General features: G+C 45.6%; 1 protein-coding gene across 4 annotated transcripts in view; it reads left to right on the top strand.

The window, feature by feature from the left end:
* The window catches only part of LOC119436454 (copper-transporting ATPase 2-like), a 135,434-nt gene that overhangs the window by 34,500 nt on the left and 76,555 nt on the right, over positions 1 to 24,379 (top strand). For all 4 annotated transcript variants that reach the window (XM_049657908.1, XM_049657903.1, XM_049657897.1 and 1 more), the window contains exons 10-11: positions 426 to 566; positions 12,425 to 12,658. In XM_049657908.1, the coding sequence (XP_049513865.1) occupies positions 426 to 566; positions 12,425 to 12,658 (375 nt within the window). The remainder of the gene's footprint in view (positions 1 to 425; positions 567 to 12,424; positions 12,659 to 24,379) is intronic.

Raw genomic sequence — 24,379 nt, 5'->3', positions numbered from 1 at the left:
ACAAGTGGATGCATCACGAAAAGCTAGCAAAGATGTACGTTTTTGATACCGAAACATAACAACGAAACTTTTTTATGACTGCTCACCAGAAATGGCACATAGCCTCAAACATCGGTAACCATCCTGGGCATGTCTTTCGAGATCGGGCAGTGCCTATGGTGATCTGAAAATTTGGCTGGTTATGTTTTGGAATCGTCATCATATCCACTAACCATCAGGTGCCTGCATTATCTGCTAAGGTGCTATGAAAAAAAAATTACCAGCTTTGCAACTTTGATTAGATTGCTTTGATAGTAGTACTTACTACCCATAACTAATTTAGCCAAAGTGAAATTTCGTTACAGTTGGGCTTTTAATTAAGGTTCTTAAGTACAGGCCTAGTGTGAAGTCTTTATTTGTTTTGTTTTTTCTTTGTTTGATTTCAGAGACATACTTCAGATGCTTTGACAAAGCTAATATCATTGCAAGCCACTGAAGCTACTTTGTTAACAGTAAATGAAGATGGTGATGTATTATCTGAGAAGAAAATTGATGTGAATCTAATACAGAGGAATGACACGATAAAGGTAAGATTTGAATTCATACGAGGATTGTTTGAAGTTTGCAACTGTGAGCAAGGGTTTAGCTTGGCACTATGTTGCTGCTGATTTGAGCTGCACAGATGCATAGCTGTACATGCACTGGTTGTTGGAGGGAAGTGTAAATAATTTAGAGTCCTTGCCTCTTAAAATGTGCAAAGCAAGCTCATTAGGGACTGGTAAAGGTTCCAAGAATATATCGTGAAGCTATTTCCAACAATTAGATTGTTACTTGCTTTGTCTGGAGCTACAATGTAAAAGGTTTGAGTGGAGGTGGAACTATATCAAGTGCTTGTTTTTAGAATGAACAGAATTTTTTAAAATCGCCTGCAGTAGATAGCAAAGTTCCACTCCTTTAGCTGGATTACTTTAAGAGGTGGACATTACTTACATGAAAAATTGCAATGCACAGTCAACTAATTAGCAAACTGTCACTGATTGAGTAAAATGATTACTTTATGGCAATTTATTAATAAATTGCAGCCAGTGAGTTCGCAGGGTATATCCATTCAGAAAGAATTCTAAAGATGACACTGGTTTTGAGATATTCATTCCTAAAGTTTGTGAAGAAATACATTAGTGTTCCAGTTATTTTGTGCTCTAATGCATAGAAGGCGTTTTGTTATAGATGTAAGTCAAACAACAGGGCATTTTTACCACATGTTTGACTGCGCAAGCAGACTGTGACTCTCTCGAAACTGGTATCATCCTCAGAATTCGGCTAAGTGGGTATACCTGCAATCCTACCGGCTACAATTTGTAATTTGCAGTATGTGCTGTAAAATAATTAGTTAAAAATTTAATTAGTCAACTTACATATTCAGTCGATATTGCACTTCGTTTTGTTGTGCAGTAATGTCAGCCTCTTCGAGTAATACAGCCCAAGGAGTAGAATTGTGCTATCTGCCTCAGGAAATTTTGTAAAATTGTGTTCAGTAAAAATTAAAAAAAGACACCTGGTATATATAGATGAGTTTGATTATGTATTAACCGGTCGTGCTCTTGTGCCTAGCATTGTGATTCTCCAGAACAAGAGTGCATTATTTATTTATTTCGAGGAGCAACTCCAGTGCTTCCTTTTCTACATTTAGTCAGTAGTCGTTTGTAAATGTTGATGCTCCCTTGCACACATATGGTAATAAAAAGAGGAAAATTTGAAGGAAAGGATTGTCATGGATTCCAGAAGACTATAGATAGACAGGGAAAAGTTTCAGGCGCAAAGCAACTATTTATAATTAAAGAAGAAACATTATACAAAACATAACAACTCTATGGAAACAGTGCACATGCGTTACAGACACCTAAAACTGTACAATATATACAGTCCTACTCGAAAAGTCCTGATCGTTCGGACATCATGGCTCACTTGTCGTGGTCTTGGGGCGACCGCCATGGCACAGGACTGGTCAGATTGCCAGGTGGCTGCTGTTGTATAAGACGGGGCCGGGCAATTAGGTAGCCGCTGCATCACAGGACGAAGTTAGTTGCATGGGGGGTTGCCGTTGTACTGGACGGGGCTTGGTGAGTGGCAACATGATGAAGCCTGGGCTGGCCTCCTTGGCACAGGACGGGGCTCGAATGGTCAGCGGGAATCTGGTCAGGCAATGTGATGCACCGTCGGGGTACTCTAGAAGAATGGTGCTTTGGTGCATTGCTGGTGAGTTCCCTCTCAGGGCCAGGTCTTGTGAACCACCCACTGCCGTCTCCAGAGCACCAGCTGGTGACACGTCTGCACTTGCCAAAGGCCATGTTACCACTGACCTGCCACCTCAGCACATGCTCTTTTTCTTCTTTTCTCCTTCTTGTGGCTGCGTGCCACTTCCCTGCTTATCCTCTTTTTCTACAATTCTTGCTGCACGCTTCACATCTTTGTCTTCTTTGTGTCTCAGTGATCAGGAGTTAAATGCCCGCATAATATTATCCAAATATGTCAAAGGACACTTAAGTCATGGACACATTAAGTGATCAGGTGATTAAAGCAGTGACTTGGTTATGAGCTTCAATGCAGATGACTTGCCTGTTACTCAGGGTTCTCCCCAGAATTTTTTGAGTGGTGTACATCGGTGGGGGGGTTTACACATGCAACTTAGCCTCTCTCTCACTCTCTCCCTTTTTTCCCACTACAACAATTCCACCATTGTGAATTCACCAATTTTTCACTTTGGATGCATTAACAAAACTAATGCAAGCCAGCGATGCATCCTACCATGGTCGCCAAACTTTGCCAGGACAAAGAAATGCACAGCTTCCCACTGTCAAAATGCACGTGAAACACGCACCGGCAGTTCAAATCTGCATCAGTTAGGAGCGCCTCTGGGCCAACATGGTAGCAGTAACGAGTTGTGACGCTAATTTTTCTACTTTTCGGCTGCTTCTTTTGCTTTTATTTTTGCATGGCGAAATATGCTGTTATGGCTATCTGAAGCTCAGATTTCTCCTCTTTACAATTGTTTCAAAATGGCAGCGTTGCGTCAACAGAAAGTAGAGCGCTTTGCGGTGCAATAGCACCTCCCGACTCCCAATTTTTGTTGACAGCGGACTAGAAAGGTATGATTTTCTCAACTGCTACATCACATTTCTTTCTAATATTTTCCTACGGGATAAGAAATACCCAAGGATCTTGAAAAAAGCAAAAAAAGAAAATGGAAATTTTGATTGGTCAACCGGAGCTGTGAGCAGTAAACCCAGCTCTGGTAGGTGGCACTTCCACCGTTGCCCACCGTAGGGAGAACTGTGCTGTTACTTATGACTCACTTCCATGAAAACCATCTCCTCAGGGGGTCGATAATCAACAGGCTAAGTGCCTTGTCCTCACGTTGTCACAACAGTGGCAGCAGAATACGTTTTGACATTTACGGCACTCTTGTCAGTTCACATCAAAAGATAGTATCGAAACTCAGCAGAATTCAAAGATTCCTCCATATCTGAACTCATCTACTGTGACAGCAGCAGGCTCCCACAGCGGATGCTGCCACCATCTCAAAAATAACTTCTTTGCAGCCTGCACACATCTTCGTCCACAATACTTATAGTCGAACCTCGATATAAAGAACACATATATAATGAATTATAGGATATAACAAAATAATTATAAAAATGTTCTCTCCTATATTAGCATGTAACAAATATGTGCTTGTAATAAGTATTAGATATAATGAAGGTATTTTCGTGTCATATGTGACTTCGTTATTATGAGGTTCAGCTGTATTGCCTGCTGTGCCCTCTGAAGTAACGTACATAGACACCACTGCTCTTTTGCTCTTTGAGTGTATGTGGCACACCAAACGCTGCACGAATTGCCCAAGTGCTAGTGTTGCGCGATAGCTCAGTAGTTAGTATGGCCATTTCCTAACTGCACATTGCCTCAGAGTCAGAGGCATGAGCTTGATCTTCCGTGGTGGGGTGGAAAAAGTTTTTTTTTTTTTTTTTCCCTATGTGGTGGGGGAAGATGAGAAGGTGGCTGATGATGATGACAACATTCATGATGGTGGCATAACAACAATAGCATAATGGAAGGGGTATGTAGATGGAACGGACACAGTGAACCTAGTTTCAAGCTTTTATCTGCTTTTGCAGCAATAGTGTTTGGTTTAGTTTCCTACTTGTAAAATATGCATTCACATGTACATTAATGGCACTTGTAAATTGAGCACGTGTTTCCAAACTTTGCTACACATTCTCAAGCATGACAGTGGCCTCTAGCAATGGCCATTGGTTTCTGGGAGCTCATCACTAATATTTTTAAAGCACATTTGACTTACGCTTGTTGTGTCTGCACATACCTATATCGTACATTGCTGCACCTGACTGTGCATGCACAGCCCGATTATCTTATCACTGCAGCTTGACTTAGTTATTTGCGCATGCATCCTGTTCTGGGTTTACTTGCTGAGTGACTGTTGCTGAATAAATGCAGTAAGCTCAGCTCTCTGTCTTGCACATATTTGTCCCTAAACCCAAGATTTACGGCAACGAGAAGGAGATTCAATGCTGGAACAGTAAGATGCAACACCCTCTCATTCTAAAGAAGCTGTAAGGCAACACCAGATTTCTGAGGAACGTATACTTAGCAGTGTAAAGCTTCAATGGAGCAATTGTGAGCATGATTAGTGGCTGAGGGGTGACACAGAGCAGGGCATTGTTTTGGTATTGCCACAGTTCCTGGAAGGTGGAAGTTTGACATCTACGTGAAATGCTTTGGAGCATTTGTAATTATAAGCAAGATTGGCAAGACAGCCAAGGAACAAGTGTTCCTAATGATCATCAGAGAAGCAGTGTACGTAACACTTCAAAATCTGCTTTTTCGAAAGGCACCTACAGAAAGTGGTTACGCTGCCACCACTTGTGATCATATTGTTGAGGGATTTCAATACGACACCATCTGGTGCAAGCTGCTAGATATAGAAGATGAGAAAAGGTTCACTTTTATCCAGCCCTACAACTTTGCCTTGGGCGTGGAGGCAGCAAAAGGGTCAAGGCAATGAACTGCATTTCACAGATGCCACAGAGGCAAGTGCTAATGCTCCAGAACACGTAAACTGGTACCAAAAGTATAAAGCACAAGATAAAAGGAGCTGTTAACCTTTGAGTAACTCTGTCATGTGCGCTAGGTGTGGTAGCACACATGATGTATGGAAATGTTGGCATCTAAAATGTAAATTATCAAAGAATGTACACAAAACAAAAATGTAAAGAACATAGTGCAAAGCTTTGAGATCGATAGACAAAGGCATGATGCCTGGGAATTGTTCGAACTTGAATAACCGTCTAAGGGCAAAAGCCTATTCTCAATTAGCATAAAATTGATGGCAAAGGGGTTGAAATGCAAGTAGATATGGGATCTACTGTTTCAGACATACTCAAAAAAAGATTTCCTTAACAAATTCAAGAGCTAGTGTCCACACCAAACAAATGGGCAACTCAAAGCCTACAATGGGAGCATGATTGCAGTCAAAGGACGTCTCAGCGTTAAAGTAACATTTCCAGGGAAAGGCTACTCTTTGCTGTTTATCATTGTGCAAAGTATGAAAGATTCTATCCTACAGATTTGCTCAGAAATGAATGGTTGTTGAAAGTTTGTCTAACCTCGCAGCAGATAGTCACAGTAGACGGGGAAAAAGGAACAAACAAATGTACTTGATTAAGGAGTACGGTGATGTGTTCCAAAAGAGATTTGGGGCAGTCAAAGGCTTTAACCCTTTGATTTGGGGCAGTCAAAGGCTTTAACCCTTTAACTACTAAGTTCTTTCATAAAAAGTTTACAAAATTTACGAATTTTTTATTCCAATTAATTATTGCAAAATACATCACGATTTGAAGAATATATTATACATGCACTCTATTGCTTATAATAATCACCCAAAATATTGATGAGACATCTTACCTGAAAAAGAGACTTTCCGTCAACACATGTATAAGCGTCAAACATAATTGTCTGAACAGATGATAATGAAAGGAATCGAAAGCATGAAAGAGTATGTTCATGTGCTTAAATTCAAATGTATGACCCAAACTGATTTGACAAGCACGGCTCGTCTCTGGCAAGCAAAGTAGAAGAAGGTGTGGCCTGAAAAAAGTATGGCTCGTCCTTGGTGTGTGGGGATGCGCGACTCTCACGCGTCCCCTGATGTTGTTTTCCCCGCATGTCTCCTGTAGTCCGGCTTCTCCGCGTGGCTAGGCCCGGCAGCGGTCGTGGGGGTTGCGGCGCATTGCGGGAGATGGCGCGAGTGTCGCGATGCTAACGCCACCTAACGGTGGGGTGACTTGGGAGAAAAAGGTCAAAAGCTCTTTGGCTTGGGATCGGCGGCCAACACGCACGAACGCTTCGCACGTGCGCCGGCCCGCTTCGCGCGACCGTCGCGCGAGGCTTAGAGCAGGACACCGGTATTGACGAACACGGATCGTTCGGGCGCGCCACCGTTCGCGTGACCACACACGTGAACGACTAGGCGATGGTGTCACAGCATGGGGCGAACGTATTCGCTCGCTGTCGGGTCGCGGTGAGTCGGACTTCCTTGATTTGTCGCGCGCCCATCTGAATGTTCTATTGGTAGTAATTTGGCTAGCATGTATTAGTGTATGAAAGGTGCAATAAATGCCCTTTTGATTGTTTGCACTACTGTGTTGTCGTTCCTTTGTCCCAAGAGCATGTGTGAGACTCCACAGGTGATACTAGAACAGATGGCTAGAATGAGTTCAGCTTGGGCTAGGTGGTATAAAGGGCCCCTAAACCACTCTGAGCCTGAAATTTTGATATGTAGTGGCAGTTGTGTACCACTTCACAATGAACATATAGCCGCAAGAGTGTTTCAAAATGAGGCTGTGAGAGCATCGTTACAGGCATTTGATTAATGACTGCCCTGCCGTCACATTTTGTCGCTCGTCTTTGCTACTCTCCCCATGGGCGCTCTCTCCTCCTTGCCACATATTTATATACTTTGTCTCACGAAGTCGGTGGAGTGCAGCAAAAGCTATGGGTCGCATCAGCCAAACAGAACAGAGAACCAGAAGAGCTCTTCCAGTGTCCCTTTATGATCGCCTTTTGAGCTATATCAACTGGATAGGAGCTTCAAGGAATTATTACTGGCACACAATGGGCGAGTCCTCCTTCCTTCTCAGAACACATAGCCAACTTTGGTCATGTTGGTGCTGTGATCCCTTGTCGATCAACCAATCGACAGCTTTTACCCTGGTGACGTCATGTGCTTAACTCAGATGGCTTTACAATGTGCAAGCAAGAGACAGGAAAAGCCCGGAAAGAAAGCACAGGAATGTTTTTTGAACTTTTGGCTTCCCTGCCGCGCACAGCACTGCCTTGTTTAACAAAGATGATCGTTATGGCAATCTGTACACAATGCACATTCTTTTTTAAATGTGTTCAGAATGTCAGAGGTGGTTTAGAGGCCCTTCAAGATAACTTTTCTTTTGAAAAGTAACACACAGCCCACTCGAAAAAATTTGGCTGTTTCACCAGAATGGTGAAGCATTGACAGTGATAACAAGGTTTATCATTGTGCTGAAGCTCCTTAAACAGTGTTCTAACAATATGTGGGGGCTACATGTTGGCGTGATGCAGCACACGAGGCAATTGCTGCTGCACAGTGAATACAGTGTAACAAAAGGTTAGGTGTTGTTCCACCGGTCAGTGAATGTTTATGCTCAATTAATCTATAATTGATGCAACACCCTGTTTATTCTACATAAAAACAACTGCAGCTACAAGGAACTTGATAAACAATGCCCTAATGGTATTCTGTAAACTTGTTAGTATGCTGTACATAACACTTGTCTGGTCTTTTTTTGCAGTTCAACTGGCCTTTCTTTCTCTGTACGGCAGCACATATCTTTCCTAACTTATTGTCAGCTGTAAACACAATATTTACCCCGTATCACTGAAGTAGGAAGTTCAGTCATTGCACTGTCGAGATTGCAAGTTTACTCAAAAATTTAGAGATAGTGTAGTTTTATTGCGATAGCAATTATATGGACACTCCAGGCGTATTTCTGCCGTCGGCGTCGCCGTGAGATTCCGTATAAAGTCCATGCGCGATAAAATCATCGCCACGCACCGTGCGCTGTAAGTGCGAGTGAAAACATGCAAGGGTGAGCTGGCGATTGCGGCTCAATCTCGCGCTTGCAAGGGTGGGATGGGGGGGGTGCTCCACACGGCCCGAGCGACCGCTCCGGGGGGTGTAGGGAGTGGGGGGGGGGGGGGGGGGAGTTGCATTCTACGCTGCGCGCACCCGCTTATGAGGCTGTATCTCAAAAGCCATCTCCGGCGGGGGCAGAGTCCTCCGTGCGCTGTGTTTTCGTGGCTTAGTTAGTGTTGATGCCAGTGGCAGCACGAAGGTCAGTTCGCTCGCTGCTGCTGCCACGCTTACTCACTACAGCGTTTTGACAGGGAGTTTCTGCGGTCATCAAGTAGATGCGTTCATGTTTGCCTGTGCGCGCGTGACACCATGCTTGTTAATTTAGTTAGTATGCCTATGTTTAGAAGTTTATGCGGCTGATAAAACTACTATCCTTCCTTCATATAGCTGTCCACCAGTTTTCTATCGGAATCGATGCTTCGCCTTTCGGGCGAAACTACGACTTTTGTTCAGACATAACAATGAAGATGTGCACCTTATCCTCAATGCATGCCATATCAGTAATAGCAGTAGCACGTGCATTGTCATGCCTAAACAGTTATCGTTCACAAGTGCCCACATGTGTCCATGACTGACAGGTTGGTGCTGCCATCCATTGACCATGCACAGATAAGTTTGTCATCTTGCTTCTTTTTTTGCTGTTGTGCGAGCTTTCAATTGATAGTTGACATTTGTGTTGTCCTTAATATTCTACTTTTGTCCGTGTTTGTATGCCTGCCTTTCCGTACGATGAATGGACTTGTCTACTATGCCTGATAACATACATTCCGAAGAGGCATGTGCTGGTACTGCTGATAACCATGCCACTCATGACAGATGGGACAGCTTAGCAAGGTTTGTTACTGGGCCAGTTGGCTCATGGTATAAAGTAAAATTCAAATATTGCAAAAAAAAAAAAAGACATGGGCAAGACTGAACAGCACAAGCGCTCACTAACAGCCGATGCCTCAGGATAAGGTGAAAGGAAAAAATGAGAATTGATGGTCTGCACATGCGTGACACAAACGTCACTTGGGCGCTCAAACCAAAATTAAGTTAGTGACAACATCGGCGATTGCGTTAGTGACACATGTTAGCTTGAGGAAGAGAGATGCGAGGTTGCTGCAAACACTAAATTGACAAGGTCTTTACATCTGGTAAAGTAATAGAGGAATTTTTTTTTTCATTTTGAGTGCCTCTGTGACGTTTGTGTTGCACATGTGCAGAGCTTGAATTCTCATTTCATCATTTCACCTTTTCCTGAGGCGTCCGTTGTTAGTGAGGACTTGTAGTGTTCAGTCTTGTCCATGTCTTTTTACAGCAAAGCTGTTTATGGCTAGGGTTCAGTGGATTTTTCAACTCCGTAAGCAAAAATATGGGTCGATTCTGTTGATAGTGCAGAAAGGGTCCAAGCCCAATGGCACATACCCCTGTGGACTCCGAGTGGTGGGCTAAGGGACCTGTAATGCACCCTTGAACTACCCTTGTCTCACCTGGGACCCAAAAAGGTCCCAGGCACAAGGGTAAGAACAGGCACCATGATCGGATCTTGGCCCAAAAGGCTGACCTGCGACGGCCATGTCTACATTTGCACTGCCCTCTCTTTGTCAGCATTCCAAGCGCTTGCATATCTAGTTTCCTTTCCTTCTGGTCTCCTGTGGTGACGGTGCCGTCGAAACGTTGTGCATGTCTAGTTGCCTCCGGCTTCTCGGGGCGGTGGTTACATTCTCGTCTCTGTTCCTGCCATCACTCTTCGTAGGCGTGTTGCTCCTCGGGAGTCCAGACTATACGCGAATATGATGGAATTTAAATAATAATAACAGAGGTGATACAAGAATGTGCATGCGTACCTATCATCACGATGACCACCGATCAGGACAATAAATGTGTTTGTATCTTTGTTCAAAATTCTGTGTCACCTCTGTGTCGTGTGCTAAATAGCTTTGTTGGTCATCCACCTTCACTGAGTGGAATGGCTCATGATTTCTTTTGTGCCCTTTTAAATTCCTTCCGTAGTCCATTCACATGAACAAGCACACATCACCAGGACATACCCAGATTGGCCTCCCCATGATAGCCCTCTGAGTTCCCTCTCACCCCTGAGCCCTGATCCTCTGGGCACATCCTTGTCATGGCATGTTTATAATAGATATACAATATAGACCACTTATAACATAACCCCTTATAGTGCAGGACCGGATATAGTGCGGTCTTTTCAGACTTCCGTTAATTTTCCCATAGCACTCCATCTATACGCATACCGCTTACAGTGCAGCCGCGTAAGACGAAATACCGGTTATAATGCTTCTTCCGCAGGAAAATCTCTCCGACAAGGGCAGTAGCGAGCACGCTTCTCAACGAGGTTCGCCCACCGATGGGAAAGGAGATCAATAAGGGTAATGCGGAGGAGGAGCATGAGACGTGGAGCATGAGTCCAAGGGCGATAAAATCGTCGCCGCGCGCCATATGTGCGAGTGAAAGCCCGCGGGAGACGCGCGCCTTCACGGAGAGCGAACGCACAGCGGAGGGCAAATGCGACTTCTATCGCGCGAAAGGCCGTGGGGGTATGGGAGGGAGGGGGGGCGACGCTTCACTGTGGCGCCAAATGCGTATCTTGCAACCGGGCGCAAGGGGAACTGGCGACACAATCTCCCACGCGAAAGGAGCAAAGCGGGAAGGCAGCACGGGAGGGAGGGAGAGGGGGGGGGGGGTGCTTCTACTCTGCCAACAAATGCGTTCGCGCCTGTGCCGGCTGTCGGTGTCGTCGCACGCACCCTATCTTGAAAGCCATCTCCACACGGCTCTGACCTTTGTATGCGCTGTGCTTACGCCGTTCAATTTCCGTTGAAGCGATAGAGCGATAGACCGCACGCAGCTTCTCTCGCTGCGGCGGCCGCGTTTCCTCACGCCCATATTTTGACAGTGGTACGTTGTCTGCGGTCATCGAGTCTATTCATGTTTGCTTGTGCGCGTTGACACCACGCTTGTTAATTCAGTTAGTAAGTGAATGTGTCAAGTTTATGCAGCTGATAGAACTACTATCCCTACTCCTTATAGCTCTCTACTAATTTGCCATCGCAATTGATGCTTTGCCTTTCGGGCGAAACTGAGACTTTTTTTTTAATTATTACTTTGTCTGCTTCATGCGAAGATCGTGGGTACTTGGACATTAACCTTTCAACGTTCGTAAATTTTAACGGATGCAAAACCCCCAGTCGCACGCTTCGATTCTCGGATATGTGCGGCTGCTTGGTCTACATGTTTTGCATACGTGCAGGGCTTGAAAATCGCTGTTTTGGTTATAGTGCGGTACCGCTTATAGTGCAAATATTCATGACTCCGGCAACTTACGTTATAAGCGGTAAGTTGCCGGACTTGACTTGCATATTTTATTGCGTATCTTCTTTTGGATTGACATGTTCTTTCATAATTGCTGAATGATTGTCAGCCAATAAAGCAAGATGCTCAGCTGTCAATCTTGCACCTGTGGCCCGTGCACCCAACGCTGTTCCACTTAACAGTGGTTATTTCAATTTCTCGTGTAATAAAATATTGACCCTTTTCGCGGAGCAGTTTGTTTTAGAGAAATGAAATGGCGCTCACAGCGGCGCGCCGTGCCTCTCCTCAGCGACCGCGCACGAATACGAAACCATTACCGCTTCTACCTTGCTTCTATGCGATCAGCTGTCGGAAATGCAACTGAGTTTTCGCTAACACACTGTGCTCCAATCATGCTAGATTGGTTTATGTGGATTTAAAACATGTGCAATAGTTGGCTGCAAAAAGAGTGACTGGCATGTTAAGGAATAGAATGAATCTGGGTGACCAAGTTCGCGGACCGCTGCTGCAACTGTCTGAACGTGTTACCGGCACTTCGTGATGTACGGCACTTCGTGATGTCTGGTCCAGTAAGTTGAGTTAGTCAGGTCAGCCACTTGCACGGAAATGTCCATCATACTGGAATATATTTAACTAAAACTTATCTGCCCTGGATGCAGCATCATGCTAGCTTTATAAGATTTTACAATAGCCTGCTCATTTTAACTGCACACTAAGGGGGCATGCATTCACGTGAAGCTCTACTTGTGCAGTTATTCCATAAGCACAGACTTGAACATGTTATACTTTGAACATTTGTCCTTTTTAGATGGCTGCAACATTGCTGCTGCAGTATGTTCAGAAGAGTGTGTTCTCTCTTTCTTTTTTTTTTTTTGGCAGGTTGTCCCAGGGGAAAGAATACCTGTGGATGGCAAGGTTAGTGGTGGATCATCAAATGTTAATGAAGCTCACATCACGGGGGAACCACTCCCCATCTTCAAAACAGTTGGCTCCACTGTGATGGCAGGCTCAATTAATGAGAACGGTGTCCTACTTATTTGTGCAACTCATGTTGGCAAGGACACAACCTTGGCTCAGATTGTACGTCTTGTTGAGGAGGCACAGTCATCTAAGGTGAGTGCAGGCCTGAGTTTCCAGTCCCCGATTTAATGCTTGACATGAAAGATCATATTGAAATTGTTATGTAAAGGAAAATTGCTAAGGTGTCTACAATGTCTTCACACCGTGACATTGAGTTCAGTCTATAGGCTTGTCACCGCTGTCTGCACTGGCCTGCTTTTCTGGACAGGGCAATTAGTTTTCCTATTTCCTGCAGTGCAACTGGAATTCACATTTTGTAATGTTAAGAATTTTTCAAGTTTGCCTTTATATCTGTTAATTGTCTCGTCTGGAATTAAATTTTACAGGTAAAGAGGTATGCAGTTTGGGTGGTTTTTGGTTACAATTTGCCCACTAAATTGATCTAGATTCAAATTTTGAGCATACCTATGAGTAAATTTTGAGAAAGCATGCTGTGAGGTCAGCATCCTTACTTGTGCTTTATACAGCCTTACATTGCCTTCTCAATGCTCGTGCACTGACTCAGAGTCGAGACAAGTCAAATTCCTCTGGCGACATCTGACCAGAGCATTAGGTATTATGGTCCATAATATTTGGGTCTAAGCACTCTGGTGGTTGATGCATGTGGAGAATGTAGCCCTTCCTTTCTGGTTAGAACAAGCAAGCAGTCGATGCCTAGTTTTTTTGAAAAAAGCACCACCTCGCACGTGGAAGCACACTGTAGTATACTGTAAAATTGTGTAGCTATTTGTACAGCTTGTTGCATGCTTATACCAAACAGGCAAAGAATGCTTGAAGTGGACATATGTAGTATGGGCATGCAGGATAAGAAGAGAGCAAAGATTTTTGCCATTAGAAAGAAAGCAAGCATTATTTAACGTACTGTTTCGGGCTGCCTCCTTGCATCAAGGAAGAAGACGACGATCGCTGGGGGACGCTGCGTGTGTTCAGCCATCTTGGCCATCTCTGCCAACAGTCCCTGTTTATAAATCTTGTCCCGCTTTTATCTATTTGACACCCCGTCACACATTGATGGGAGGTACTGGGTATTCTCGTCAGACGACGGAGCTCCGAAGCGGTCGGCGCTGCGGTGTGACCACTATGGCACACCAACCAGAATCTGCTTCTGCGCCGCGGACACCGATTATAGTAGTCCAACCCCGAGACCCTGGAACATTGAACGGGACTGATGGTATCGACTTTGAGGAATGGCTTACGCTATACGAACGGGTGAGCGATTCCAACCACTGGGACCTGACAGTCATGCTGGCCAATGTGGTGTTTTACCTTAGTGGAACGGCGAAGTTGTGGTATGACAATCACGAGGCCGACTTTGGGAGCTGGGATACATTCAAACAAAAGCTCCGTGACCTGATCCGTAAGGCCTCCAGTTGAAAAATCGCTGCGAAGCAACAGCTGTCAACCTGCGCCCATACGTCCACGGAATCATACTTGTCGTACATACAGGATGTACTGGCGCTGTGCCGTAAAGCTGACAGTAACATGCCAGAGTCTGACAAGGTTGGCCACGTCCTGAAAGGGATAGCGGACGACGCATTCAATTTGCTGATGTGCAGAAATTGTGCTACCGTCGATGCCATGATCGAGGAGTGTCAGCGCTTCGAGCAGACTAATAGCCGCCACATTGAACGACCATTTGCCCGGCTTCTTAACACCGCTGCAACGTCTTCGTGTGATGAGCGGCCGCAATCTAACCTTTCGCTGCCTTTGGCCGAATGGACGAGGATTGTCCGCCGTGAAATCGAGGCAATGGCTCCCACTAGCCTCTTTACCAGCTCTAACGCCGGCGACTCGAGCGCACCAGCGGTTTCACTCGTCCAAGCCATCGTGTGAAACGAACTCGCAAATCTCGGGGTTCACGCTGCTTGCGCCGTTGTCAGCCCTACACCCGCTTCCGGGGCCCCGACATCATTCCCTCGGTATCCACGGTTTGCTCCACGATCTTGGAACCCTGCTGATTGGCGAACTGAAGACGATCGGCCTATCTGCTTTAACTGCCGCCGTGTCGGGCACGTTGCTCGCTACTGTAACAACCGCTGGTCGTTCCCGCAGGTCCTTTGGCCATGCTCGCCACCTTGATCGCAGCCCTTTTGAGCCACTATCTGCGGCACACCCTTACAATCCTGACGCTGCCACGACATGGTCTAGCCGCTCGCCGTTACCTAGAGGTCAGCAGTCGCGTTCGCAACCGTACCGCCGTCCGTCCTCCCGCTCCCCGCCACCTCGCCGCGCCTCGTCGCCGAGCAACCGCAACCGTGGCTCCTTCACTCCGGAAAACTAAATGATGCAGCGCCCGGAGGTAACGCTGCATCGACGACTCTGCCCCAAAACCCTCTAGTTACTCTGCCGACTCGACGCTGTGTGTTGGACGTTGACATTGATGGCGTGATGATTTCTGCACTTGTCGACACCAGGGCTTCTATTTCTGTCATGAGCTCTGGTCTTCGCCGTCGCCTAAAGAAGGTGGTCACACCTGCTGTTTTCCACGTTGTAAGCGTGGCCGAAGGAGGAACTCCCACCATCCTTGGCATGTGCACCGCCCGCATCACCATCGCCAGTCACCCAACTTCTGTTTTATTTGCCGTTCTTGAGCAATGTCCGTACGACATTATACTTGGTCTGGACTTTCTCGCAACTCATTCTGCCCTAATTGACTGTGCAACTGGCCTCCTGCAGCTCGAACTACCTCTCCTAGCCGAAGCCCAAAGCACGCCTTTGGCCCGTCTCTGCTCTCTCGACTATGTGCGCATGCCCCCGCAAGCCGTCATGTATATCGCCATGGTCTCGAAGCCTCCTGTCGCTGATGGCAATTACGTGCTATCCCCGGTAACAGATGTTCTGCTCGCCAAGAACGTCGCCGTGCCTAACACCCTCGTGACTATCACCGGCAGTCGCATCGCCATTCCTATTTTAAACTTCAGTGCCTCTAATCAGCTGATTTCGGCAGGCATGTCACTCGCCGCCATCACTGCTGCCGAAGACTGCGAAATTTAAACTTCAGCGCCTCTCCTCAGCTGATTCCGGCAGGCATGTCACTCGCCGCCATCACTGCTGCTGAAGACTGCGAAATTTGCGCGTTGGATCCCACCAGTCCCTCCAGTTCGTCCTTCATTTGCACCACAAGCAGTTCGCCATGCGATGTCTTTGTCGGAATGATCCCTGCTTACCTTCCTTCTGATCAAGCTACTGACCTTTGCCGCCTCCTGGAGACTTACCATGACATTTTCGACTTCGACGATCGTTCTCTGAGCCAAACGTCTGTTGTCCAACATCGCATCGACACGGGGAACGCGAGCCCTACCCGCCGCCGTCCCTATCGTGTCTCCCTCACCGAACGTCGTATGATCCAAGGCGAAGTTGACAAAATGCTCACAAAAGGCGTTATTAAACCTTCATCCAGTCCGTGGGCGTCCCCTGTGGTTCTAGTAAAAAAGAAAGACGGCAGCTGGCGCTTTTGTGTTGACTACCGACACTTGAACAACATCACACGCAAGGACGTATACCCCCTGCCCCGAATCGATGACGCTTTAGACTGCCTCCACGGTGCCACGTACTTTTCCTCCATCGACCTACGCTCCGGATACTGGCAGATTACCGTGGATGCCATGGCCCGCGAAAAGACTGCGTTCGTCACACCAGATGAACTTTACCAATTCAAGGTTATGATTTTAGGATGGATGGATGGATGGATAAAAACTTTATTTCATCTATTTAAATGTGGTTGGGCCCCTATATGTCCGGGAGCCCCCTGGCCGACATCTCTAGGCAGGCCCGGTCCACCAGCCAGAGCTGGTCATCCGAGCAAGTGGCCCGAAGAGCGGCCTCCCACGTGGAAAAGGAAGGGTTGGGAATAGGTTGTACCGCCATGGGCTTGGGGCAGCTCCACAAACAGTGGAAAAGATCTGCCCGGGGCGCTTGGCAGCTGGTACACTGTGGATTATTGAGACCAGGGTAAAATAAATGTGCCAGATATGGGGAAATAAGGGCATTGGTCTGGATCTGGCGCCAGATTGAACACTGATGGGGGGTAAGGGAATGGTGAGGGGCAGGTAATTCTCGTCTACCTTTCCTGTAATACGTGGTAATCTGGTGGTAGGTGTAGATCCCCGCTCCTGGTTTTTCCGTGGGCTTGGGTGAGTGGTCGTCCGGAGTCCGGAGGGAAAGACCTCGGACTTGCGCATTAACGCGCTCGTTCCCGGGGACACACTCATGCCCAGGCACCCACGTGATGGTCACCGGATGGGGAAGCGGAGGGATGTTTTGTAAAATATGTGTGACTGTCTTAGGCGCTATGCCTTGAAGGAAGTAACGATATGCACTTTGGGAATCGGTGCAGATTTCTGTAATGGTAGAATCCGCGGCCGCATGCGCCACTGCTAGGGCTAATGCGACCCCCTCAGCAACGTCGGTGCGCGCTGTTTTAACCGAGGCCGAGAGTTTAATGCGTCCGTCCTCCGTCATGGCAGCAACCGTGGCCGTTCCTTCGAGCGGACCGACCGCGGCGTCGACGTAGAGGACGTCTTCGCGATTTTGATAACGCCGGGCGTAGTAATCGGCCCGCGCCTTATGATTTTAGGATTGTGTAATGCCCCCGCAACCTTCGAGCGAATGATGGATTCTCTCCTTCGGGGCTATAAGTGGTCTACGTGTTGATGCTATCTCGATGACGTGATTGTCTTTTCGTCTACTTTTGAGGACCACCTAGCCCGCCTGTCGGCCATTCTCGATGTGTTTCGCCACGCTGGCCTGCAACTTAACTCCTCCAAGTGTCGTTTCGCTCGACGTCACATCACTGTTCTCGGTCACCTTGTTAGTGCTAGCGGTGTCCAACCTGACCCCGACAAGGTGTGTGCCGTCCGACACTTTCCTGTTCCTCGCTCAGTTAGCGATGTACGGAACTTTGTCGGCTTGTGTTCCTCTTTCCGCCGCTTTGTCAGGAATTTTGCCGACATTGCCCGGCCACTTACTGAACTACTCAAGAAGGACATCTCTTTTTCCTGGGATAGTGCACAAGCTGCCGCATTCACCACCCTGGTCAGTTTACTGACTTCACTGCCCATTTTGGCGCATTATGACCCGTCGGCCCCTACAGAAGTTCGCACCGACGCTAGTGGCCACGGCATAGGTGTAGTACTCGCCCAACGCCAGAACGACCAGGACCGTGTCATTACCTACGCCAGCCGCCTTCTCTCATCGTCGGAGCGGAATTATTCGATAACTGAGCGTGAATGCCTCGCTTTGGTCTGGGCTGTGGCAAAATTCCGCCCTTATTTGTACGGCTGAACGTTTTCCGTCATCATGGACCACCATGCCCTTTGCTGGCTCTCGTCGCTGAAGGATCCTACAGGAAGGCTTGTTCGCTGGGCGTTACGACTACAGGAGTACACCTTTGACGTGCTCTACAAATCTGGCCGGATGCACCAAGATGCTGACTGTTTCTACCCTGTTGTCCCTCCCGACACCGCCAAACGTGATACCGGGGACTTCGTCATGGCTATTGCAGATCTGGACAACATACGCGCTGAATAGCAAAGTGACGACACATTACGATCTATAATTGGCGGCCTCCATTCTTGTAAGCCCGACCCATCGCTTCGTCTGTTTGAGCTTCACGACGGTATTCTTTACCGTCGTAGTGGCACTGCCGACGGCCCAGTGCTTCTGCTTGTTCTCCCCAAGCATCTTCGTGCTACGATTCTCAAAGAACTCCACGATGCTCCGACTGCTGGCCATCTTGGCGCATCCCGCACATACGATCGCGTGGGGCGCCGGTTTTTCTGGCCTGGTCTGTACTGATCTGTTCGATGCTACGTTGCTGCGTGTGACCTTTGTCAGCGACGTAAACGGCCCTCGGGGTTGCCTGCAGGCCTTCTGCATCCTATTGATATACCCCAGGAGCCATTCTACCGCATCGGTCTTGACCTCCTCGGTCCATTTCCTACGTCTGCTTCAGGGAACAAGTGGATCGCAGTTGCGACCAACTACGCTACGCGTTTTGCCATCACGCGAGCTTTGCCGACTAGTTGCGCCACTGACGTCGCCGATTTCCTCCTTCATTATGTCATCCTTCGTCATGGTGCCCCTCGGCAACTGCTCACCGACCGAGGCCGCTACTTCTTGTCGAAAGTTGTTGATGACCTCCTTCGTTCCTGTTCTGTGGAGCACAAGCTCACTACGGCGTACCACCCGCAGACCAACGGGCTCACCGAAAGGCTGAACCGCACCTTAACCGATATGCTGTCAATGTACGTGTCTGACGATCATCGGGACTGGGACAGCGCTTTGACATACATCACGTTCGCGTACAACTCCTCCCGTCACGATACGGTTTTTCGCCATTTTACCTCCTGTATGGACACCACCCTGCATTGCCTTTTGACGCGCTACTACCTGCTGTTGTACAACATACTACTGAGTATGCCCGTGATGCTGCCGCGCGAGCCCATCTGGCACGTCAGATCGCTCATGAAAGACTCTCCGACTCACAATTATGCCAAAAGAACCATTATGACCGCAGCCACCGGCACCTCTGCTTTTCTCCGGGATCTCTTGTGCTTCTTTGGACTCCTTCTCGTTGTGTTGGTCTCTCCGAAAAACTTTTATCGCGTTACACTGCACCTTACAAGGTTTTACGGCAACTTAGTGACGTGAACTATGAGATCACCCCACTGAACAGTTCTTCACCATCTACCCTGCCCTCTCGTGACGTCGTGCACGTATCCTGACTGAAGCCGTACTTTTCCGTCGCCTCCTTGTGTAATTAGTCTGCGCCGAGACGGCGCTCAGCCCGCCGGGGCGGTTAGATGTTACAGGCTGCTTCCTTGCATCAAGGAAGAAGACAACGTTCGCCGGGGGATGCTGCGCATGTTCAGCCATCTTGGCCATCTCTGCCAGCAGTCCCTGTTTATAAATCTTGTCCCGCTTTTATCTATTTGACACCCCGTCACAGTATGCAGCATTGTTGCAGAGATACGTAAGGTTCAGCTGCAGACAAAATGAAAAGGTGCTTGAAGTATGTTATACAGTGATTTTAAAGTTAAAGTAGTTAAAGTATCAGTAAGTTTAATAAAAACACTATGCTAGCTACAGCGACACAAATGCTGCTTGCACAGGTGGCACACAGGCACTTTGGCAGACACAGTTTTTGCAAATGAGTCAACAAACACAATTAACAAAAATTTAACATTTTATTTTCACCATCATGGTGTGTTTGTATTATAAATTTGAAGACAGTCATATTTAAAGACAACTCCATTTTGTTTGATTCTTCTAGAGAGCCTGTGCTGCAAAATATTCATCGTTAAATATGACACTCAGTAGGCCAATTTCACATTCAGAGATGGGAGTCATGACACTAAGACAAATGCCCCATGGGATGTAGCTTATTACGGCGGAAAGGGGGAAGTTGGTCATTTCCAGTTCTTGCCAGCTGAGATCAGCTCTACCCGGCCTCTAGACTGGCATGCTATATGCACTCAACCCACCGTGGTGGCGTAGTGGCTATGGCATTGCACATCTAAGCCCGGGGGTGCGGCATCGAATCCCGGCGGCGGCTGCCGCATTTCGATAGGGGTGAAATGCAAAAACGCCTGTGTACCGTGCACTGGGTGCATGTTTAAGAACCCCAGGTGGTCAAAACTAATCCGGAGTCCCTCACTACGGCGTGCCTCATAATCAAATTGTGGTTTTGGCAGGCAAACCCCCAGAAGTTAGTTATATGCATTCAGCTATGTTGTATGAGGGAGCTCCTCTTTGTGTCGATACAAACTCCAAGCAGGTTCCTTATTCTATCACTTCCTCATGTGCCCGCACACCTGAAGAGGTTTTCTGGGCCCACATTGTTACATGGCTCTATCAACAAAGCATTCACACCATCTCTTGTCATTACGGCTTAGCTACATCAAATTCACTTGTGACGTGGCATGTATGTCATGTGGTGAAGCCAGATGCCAGATACACGATAATCATGTGGGGAAGAGGGCCATCAGAGAATGCAAGGAAGTTGAGCACTCTCGCAGAACAGTCTTTAAAATATTTGATATTGATTGTGATACTTAAAGCCTTTTTTTTTTTTCAGAACATTTCATTTAATTTTATTTGAAAATTTCACTCCTCACACATCCCTAGCTTTTACACTGTCTTTAGCATCAGTCAGGTCTATTACAGAAGGCTGTTTATTGAGGTTCAGATCATTTGTCTAGCATGTGTGTGAAATGAGGCACATACACAATTTCTTGACTGCCAGAAAGCATTGTGTTTCAAATTACGCAGTTTGGAGTGAAAAATTGGAATGTTGAAGATTGTGTCACAAGGTACAGTGATAACAGTGCTCTAGGCAGCTGATCCTACTCTGCTTGTTAGCTGGACAACTCTAAGGGAATCTGTTTTCATGGTTTTGGGCACTTTTAATTGCATTTCACTTTTTACTCCGACAGTCAACTTCGGTTACTTCGACCCTGACAAGACCGACATAATTAATTGAATTATTCAGCGGGTCAAATTAAACAAGACACAGAAAAACACCAAAACACACCTCTGATTCATTTGCCAATATTTGCCTAATTCTAACACTCCCCCTAATCAAACGGGCACCCACTTGCTGTGTCCAAAGTAAAACTAATGTAGAAATGAAATTAAATTGAATAGTGAACTTTCGAATAATTCGATTCGCAAATCGAATATCTAATATTCAATTTTTCGAATATCGGTACTTTCAGTGAATGACCTGCCGTGGTCGGTGCCTTAAGAGGAAGCTTTAGCTCGGGCCCCACTCCAATGCTGCCTATTCAAATACATGTAAAATGCAGAAACGCTTTTCTGGGATAACCACTTGGCCGATTTTAGTGAAATTTGTTGCATTTGAGAGAGAAAGCTATATTTTTGTAAGCCAACAGGGCCAACTTTAACGAAATAAATGCCGAGTTAGAGATGTGTTTTAATCAGATATTTTTGCCCTTATTTTCGTGCCGCTCTGTAAATAACAACTGGATTCTTTTTAAATTCAAAATCTCGGTTCTTATGGACAAGTATGTTCCCTTAATTACAATTACTAATGATAAAGCTAACCCATGGTTTAATAAAAAAACTCAGACAATTAAGATATAAGAAGAAATGTCTTTACGACGGTGCAAAATGTCTCCAAACTGTGTCCTCTTGGACAAAATACAAAGAATATTTAAAAACATACTGTAAAGCTATGAAGACAGCTAGAAATAAATATTACTCCCATGACTTGCCTTATCTCTTGAAGTCTATCCCTAAAAAGTTCTGGAGAACGATTGCTCCCAATGGCGTGGGCAGCGATGTTTCCTTACACCGAGATGACCTAACACAATTTTCGGATCAAGAGTGTGCATCTGAGCTCAATGGTTTCTTTTCATCTGTTTTCACTCGAGAAGATAATTCCAGTGTGCCATCTGTTCCCAAAAGAGACTTTCGTTTTATAGAGCCAATTGAACTCTTACTGGAAGGCATAATCTGTCTTATTTCTAACCTTATACTATTTACATCTAGTGGCATTGATAACATAAATTCTAAAATACTGAAAAATATCTCTTTCATTTCAGGTCAAATATTATTCCACCTATTTAAGCAGTCATTAACATCAGGGCAGTTACCAGCCGACTGGAAAATTGCTAAGATTATTACGATATTTAAAAATGGAGGCAGCTGAAAACTACCGTCCCATTTTATTAACGTGTATCTGCGGCACACTTCTTAGACACATTATTTCATCACACCTTTACAACCACCTTCAGTCCAATAATTTTTTTTTTAGTAACCAGCATGGATTTCGGAAAACTTTATCATGTGAAACACAAATACTTGAATTAACCACAGATCTTCATTATAAAATGGATGGTAACCTTCAAACTGACTGCATCTTTCTAACTACTCTAGAGCATTTGACTGTGTAGCACATTGTCGTCTTACTGCAAAATTATGAGCACTTGGAATTGACAGTTTAACTTTGTCGTGGATTAAAAACTTTTTATCCTGTCACCTTCAATTCAAAGTGGCAAATGGCTTTTCTTCTTCCCTCTGTGACGCAATATCTGGTGTACTGCAGGGTAGCGTCCTGGGCCTCTTACTATTTTCAATTTACATTAATGACATCAGCAATGACATAACTTCCAGTATAAGGCTCTTTGCCGATGACTGCATTGTCTACTGGGTTATTAAAAATTATAACGACCATCTTTTTCTTCAAAACGATCTTAACACTATTAACTCTGGTGTGATAAATGGCTAATGACGCTTAACTTAACTAAAAGCAAGGTAGTTTCGTTCAGTCGTAAGCACTCTACATCCAGCTTCCCTTATTCTATAAACAATACAGTGTTACCTCATGCTTCTTCATACACTTACTTATGAATAAGTGTAACTCCTTCCCTCTCTTGGAAGGAGCACATAACAACCACTTGTGCTAAGGCATCTAAAACACTTGGCTATTTGCGTCGTAACTTGAGTCATTCTAACTAACGTACGTAAATTAGCCTATATAAATTTCGTTTGTCCACAACTAGAATTCCCCTGAGCAGTCTGGTCTCCTCATCAGAAGTACCTGTTAGCAAGATAGAATCGATCCAAATAGGGCCGCCCGATTTATATAATCTAACTACGACTGCCAGTTCAGTGTTACTTAAATAAAACAAGAACTTGACCTCCAGCCGTTGGATACCCATCGCTCCGTCCCACTTTTATGTCTACTGCATAAATACGTTCATATCGTACCGTCCCGTCGCTTACCAATTCACCCTCCCACGTGCACATCGCGACGTCTAATAATAACCTGAGCATAAAACGTATTTTCGGAAGGACTCAAGCTTTTAATTCATCTGCACTACCACATGCCATTGCACTTTGGAATGATCTTCCCGAAGCCATCGTCGCGATCACTGACTGTAACCATTTTCGTGAACAACTAAGCAGATATTTTAATATTGTATAATCATTCCACTTTTCTTGTTCCACAATGAATAGGTCTGTATAACACATTGATGACACTCCTGTGCTTTCTTTAATTGTTGTCTGCTTACATAACTCTGTTTAATGCTCTGTGCCCCCCTCACTCAATGCTTCTTTGGAAGCCCTGTGATGTATTCTAAATAAATAAATAATAAATTTCGATCTAGGGCCAGAATTTTTGTTAATATAACTTTAAAAAATTGGTAAGCTTGAAAAAAATAATAAAAGCACAAAGTTTACAAATGTGTAGCTCTGCACCTAGAACAGATATCGCAGTTCTGTAAACTGCATCCATTAGAGCATCCCAAGCAGATAAATTCAATATGTCAATTTATATCTTACGTGAATTTGGTGCATTGTTTACAAGGGTTTTGCAAAAGTTCTCACAAATTAGTGGTCTAATTGAGAGTCGTGTATAATATATCAATTTTGTCCACTTTAGATGTACTATTAGGTGCAATTTACAGAATTGTCATATCATTTTTCATTGCTGAGTTAGAGTTGTAAACTTAGTAGTTTCGTTTTCTGAAGATTTTAGATTTTTGTCAGTTTTTATCAAAAAATTAACGACCTAAATCAAAAATTCGCAACCAATAGTCACTAGATTTTAACTTCTTCTTTTAAATACAACAAACCTCATCAAATTTTCTGCAGTGGTTGCCGAGAAAAACGATTTCTCCTTTTCCATGTATTTAGATAGGAGGCCCCGAGCTTAAGCTTCCTCTTAATGCACGCGGCATTTCCATGGCTTGCGATCTTTATCGGCACAAGGTTCGACCAGATAGC

This window comes from Dermacentor silvarum, chromosome 1 (genome assembly GCF_013339745.2).
Source record: "Dermacentor silvarum isolate Dsil-2018 chromosome 1, BIME_Dsil_1.4, whole genome shotgun sequence".
NCBI classification, from domain to species: domain Eukaryota; kingdom Metazoa; phylum Arthropoda; class Arachnida; order Ixodida; family Ixodidae; genus Dermacentor; species Dermacentor silvarum.
Note: the sequence above shows the minus strand (reverse complement) of the source record. Positions and strands in the feature narration are given on the sequence as shown.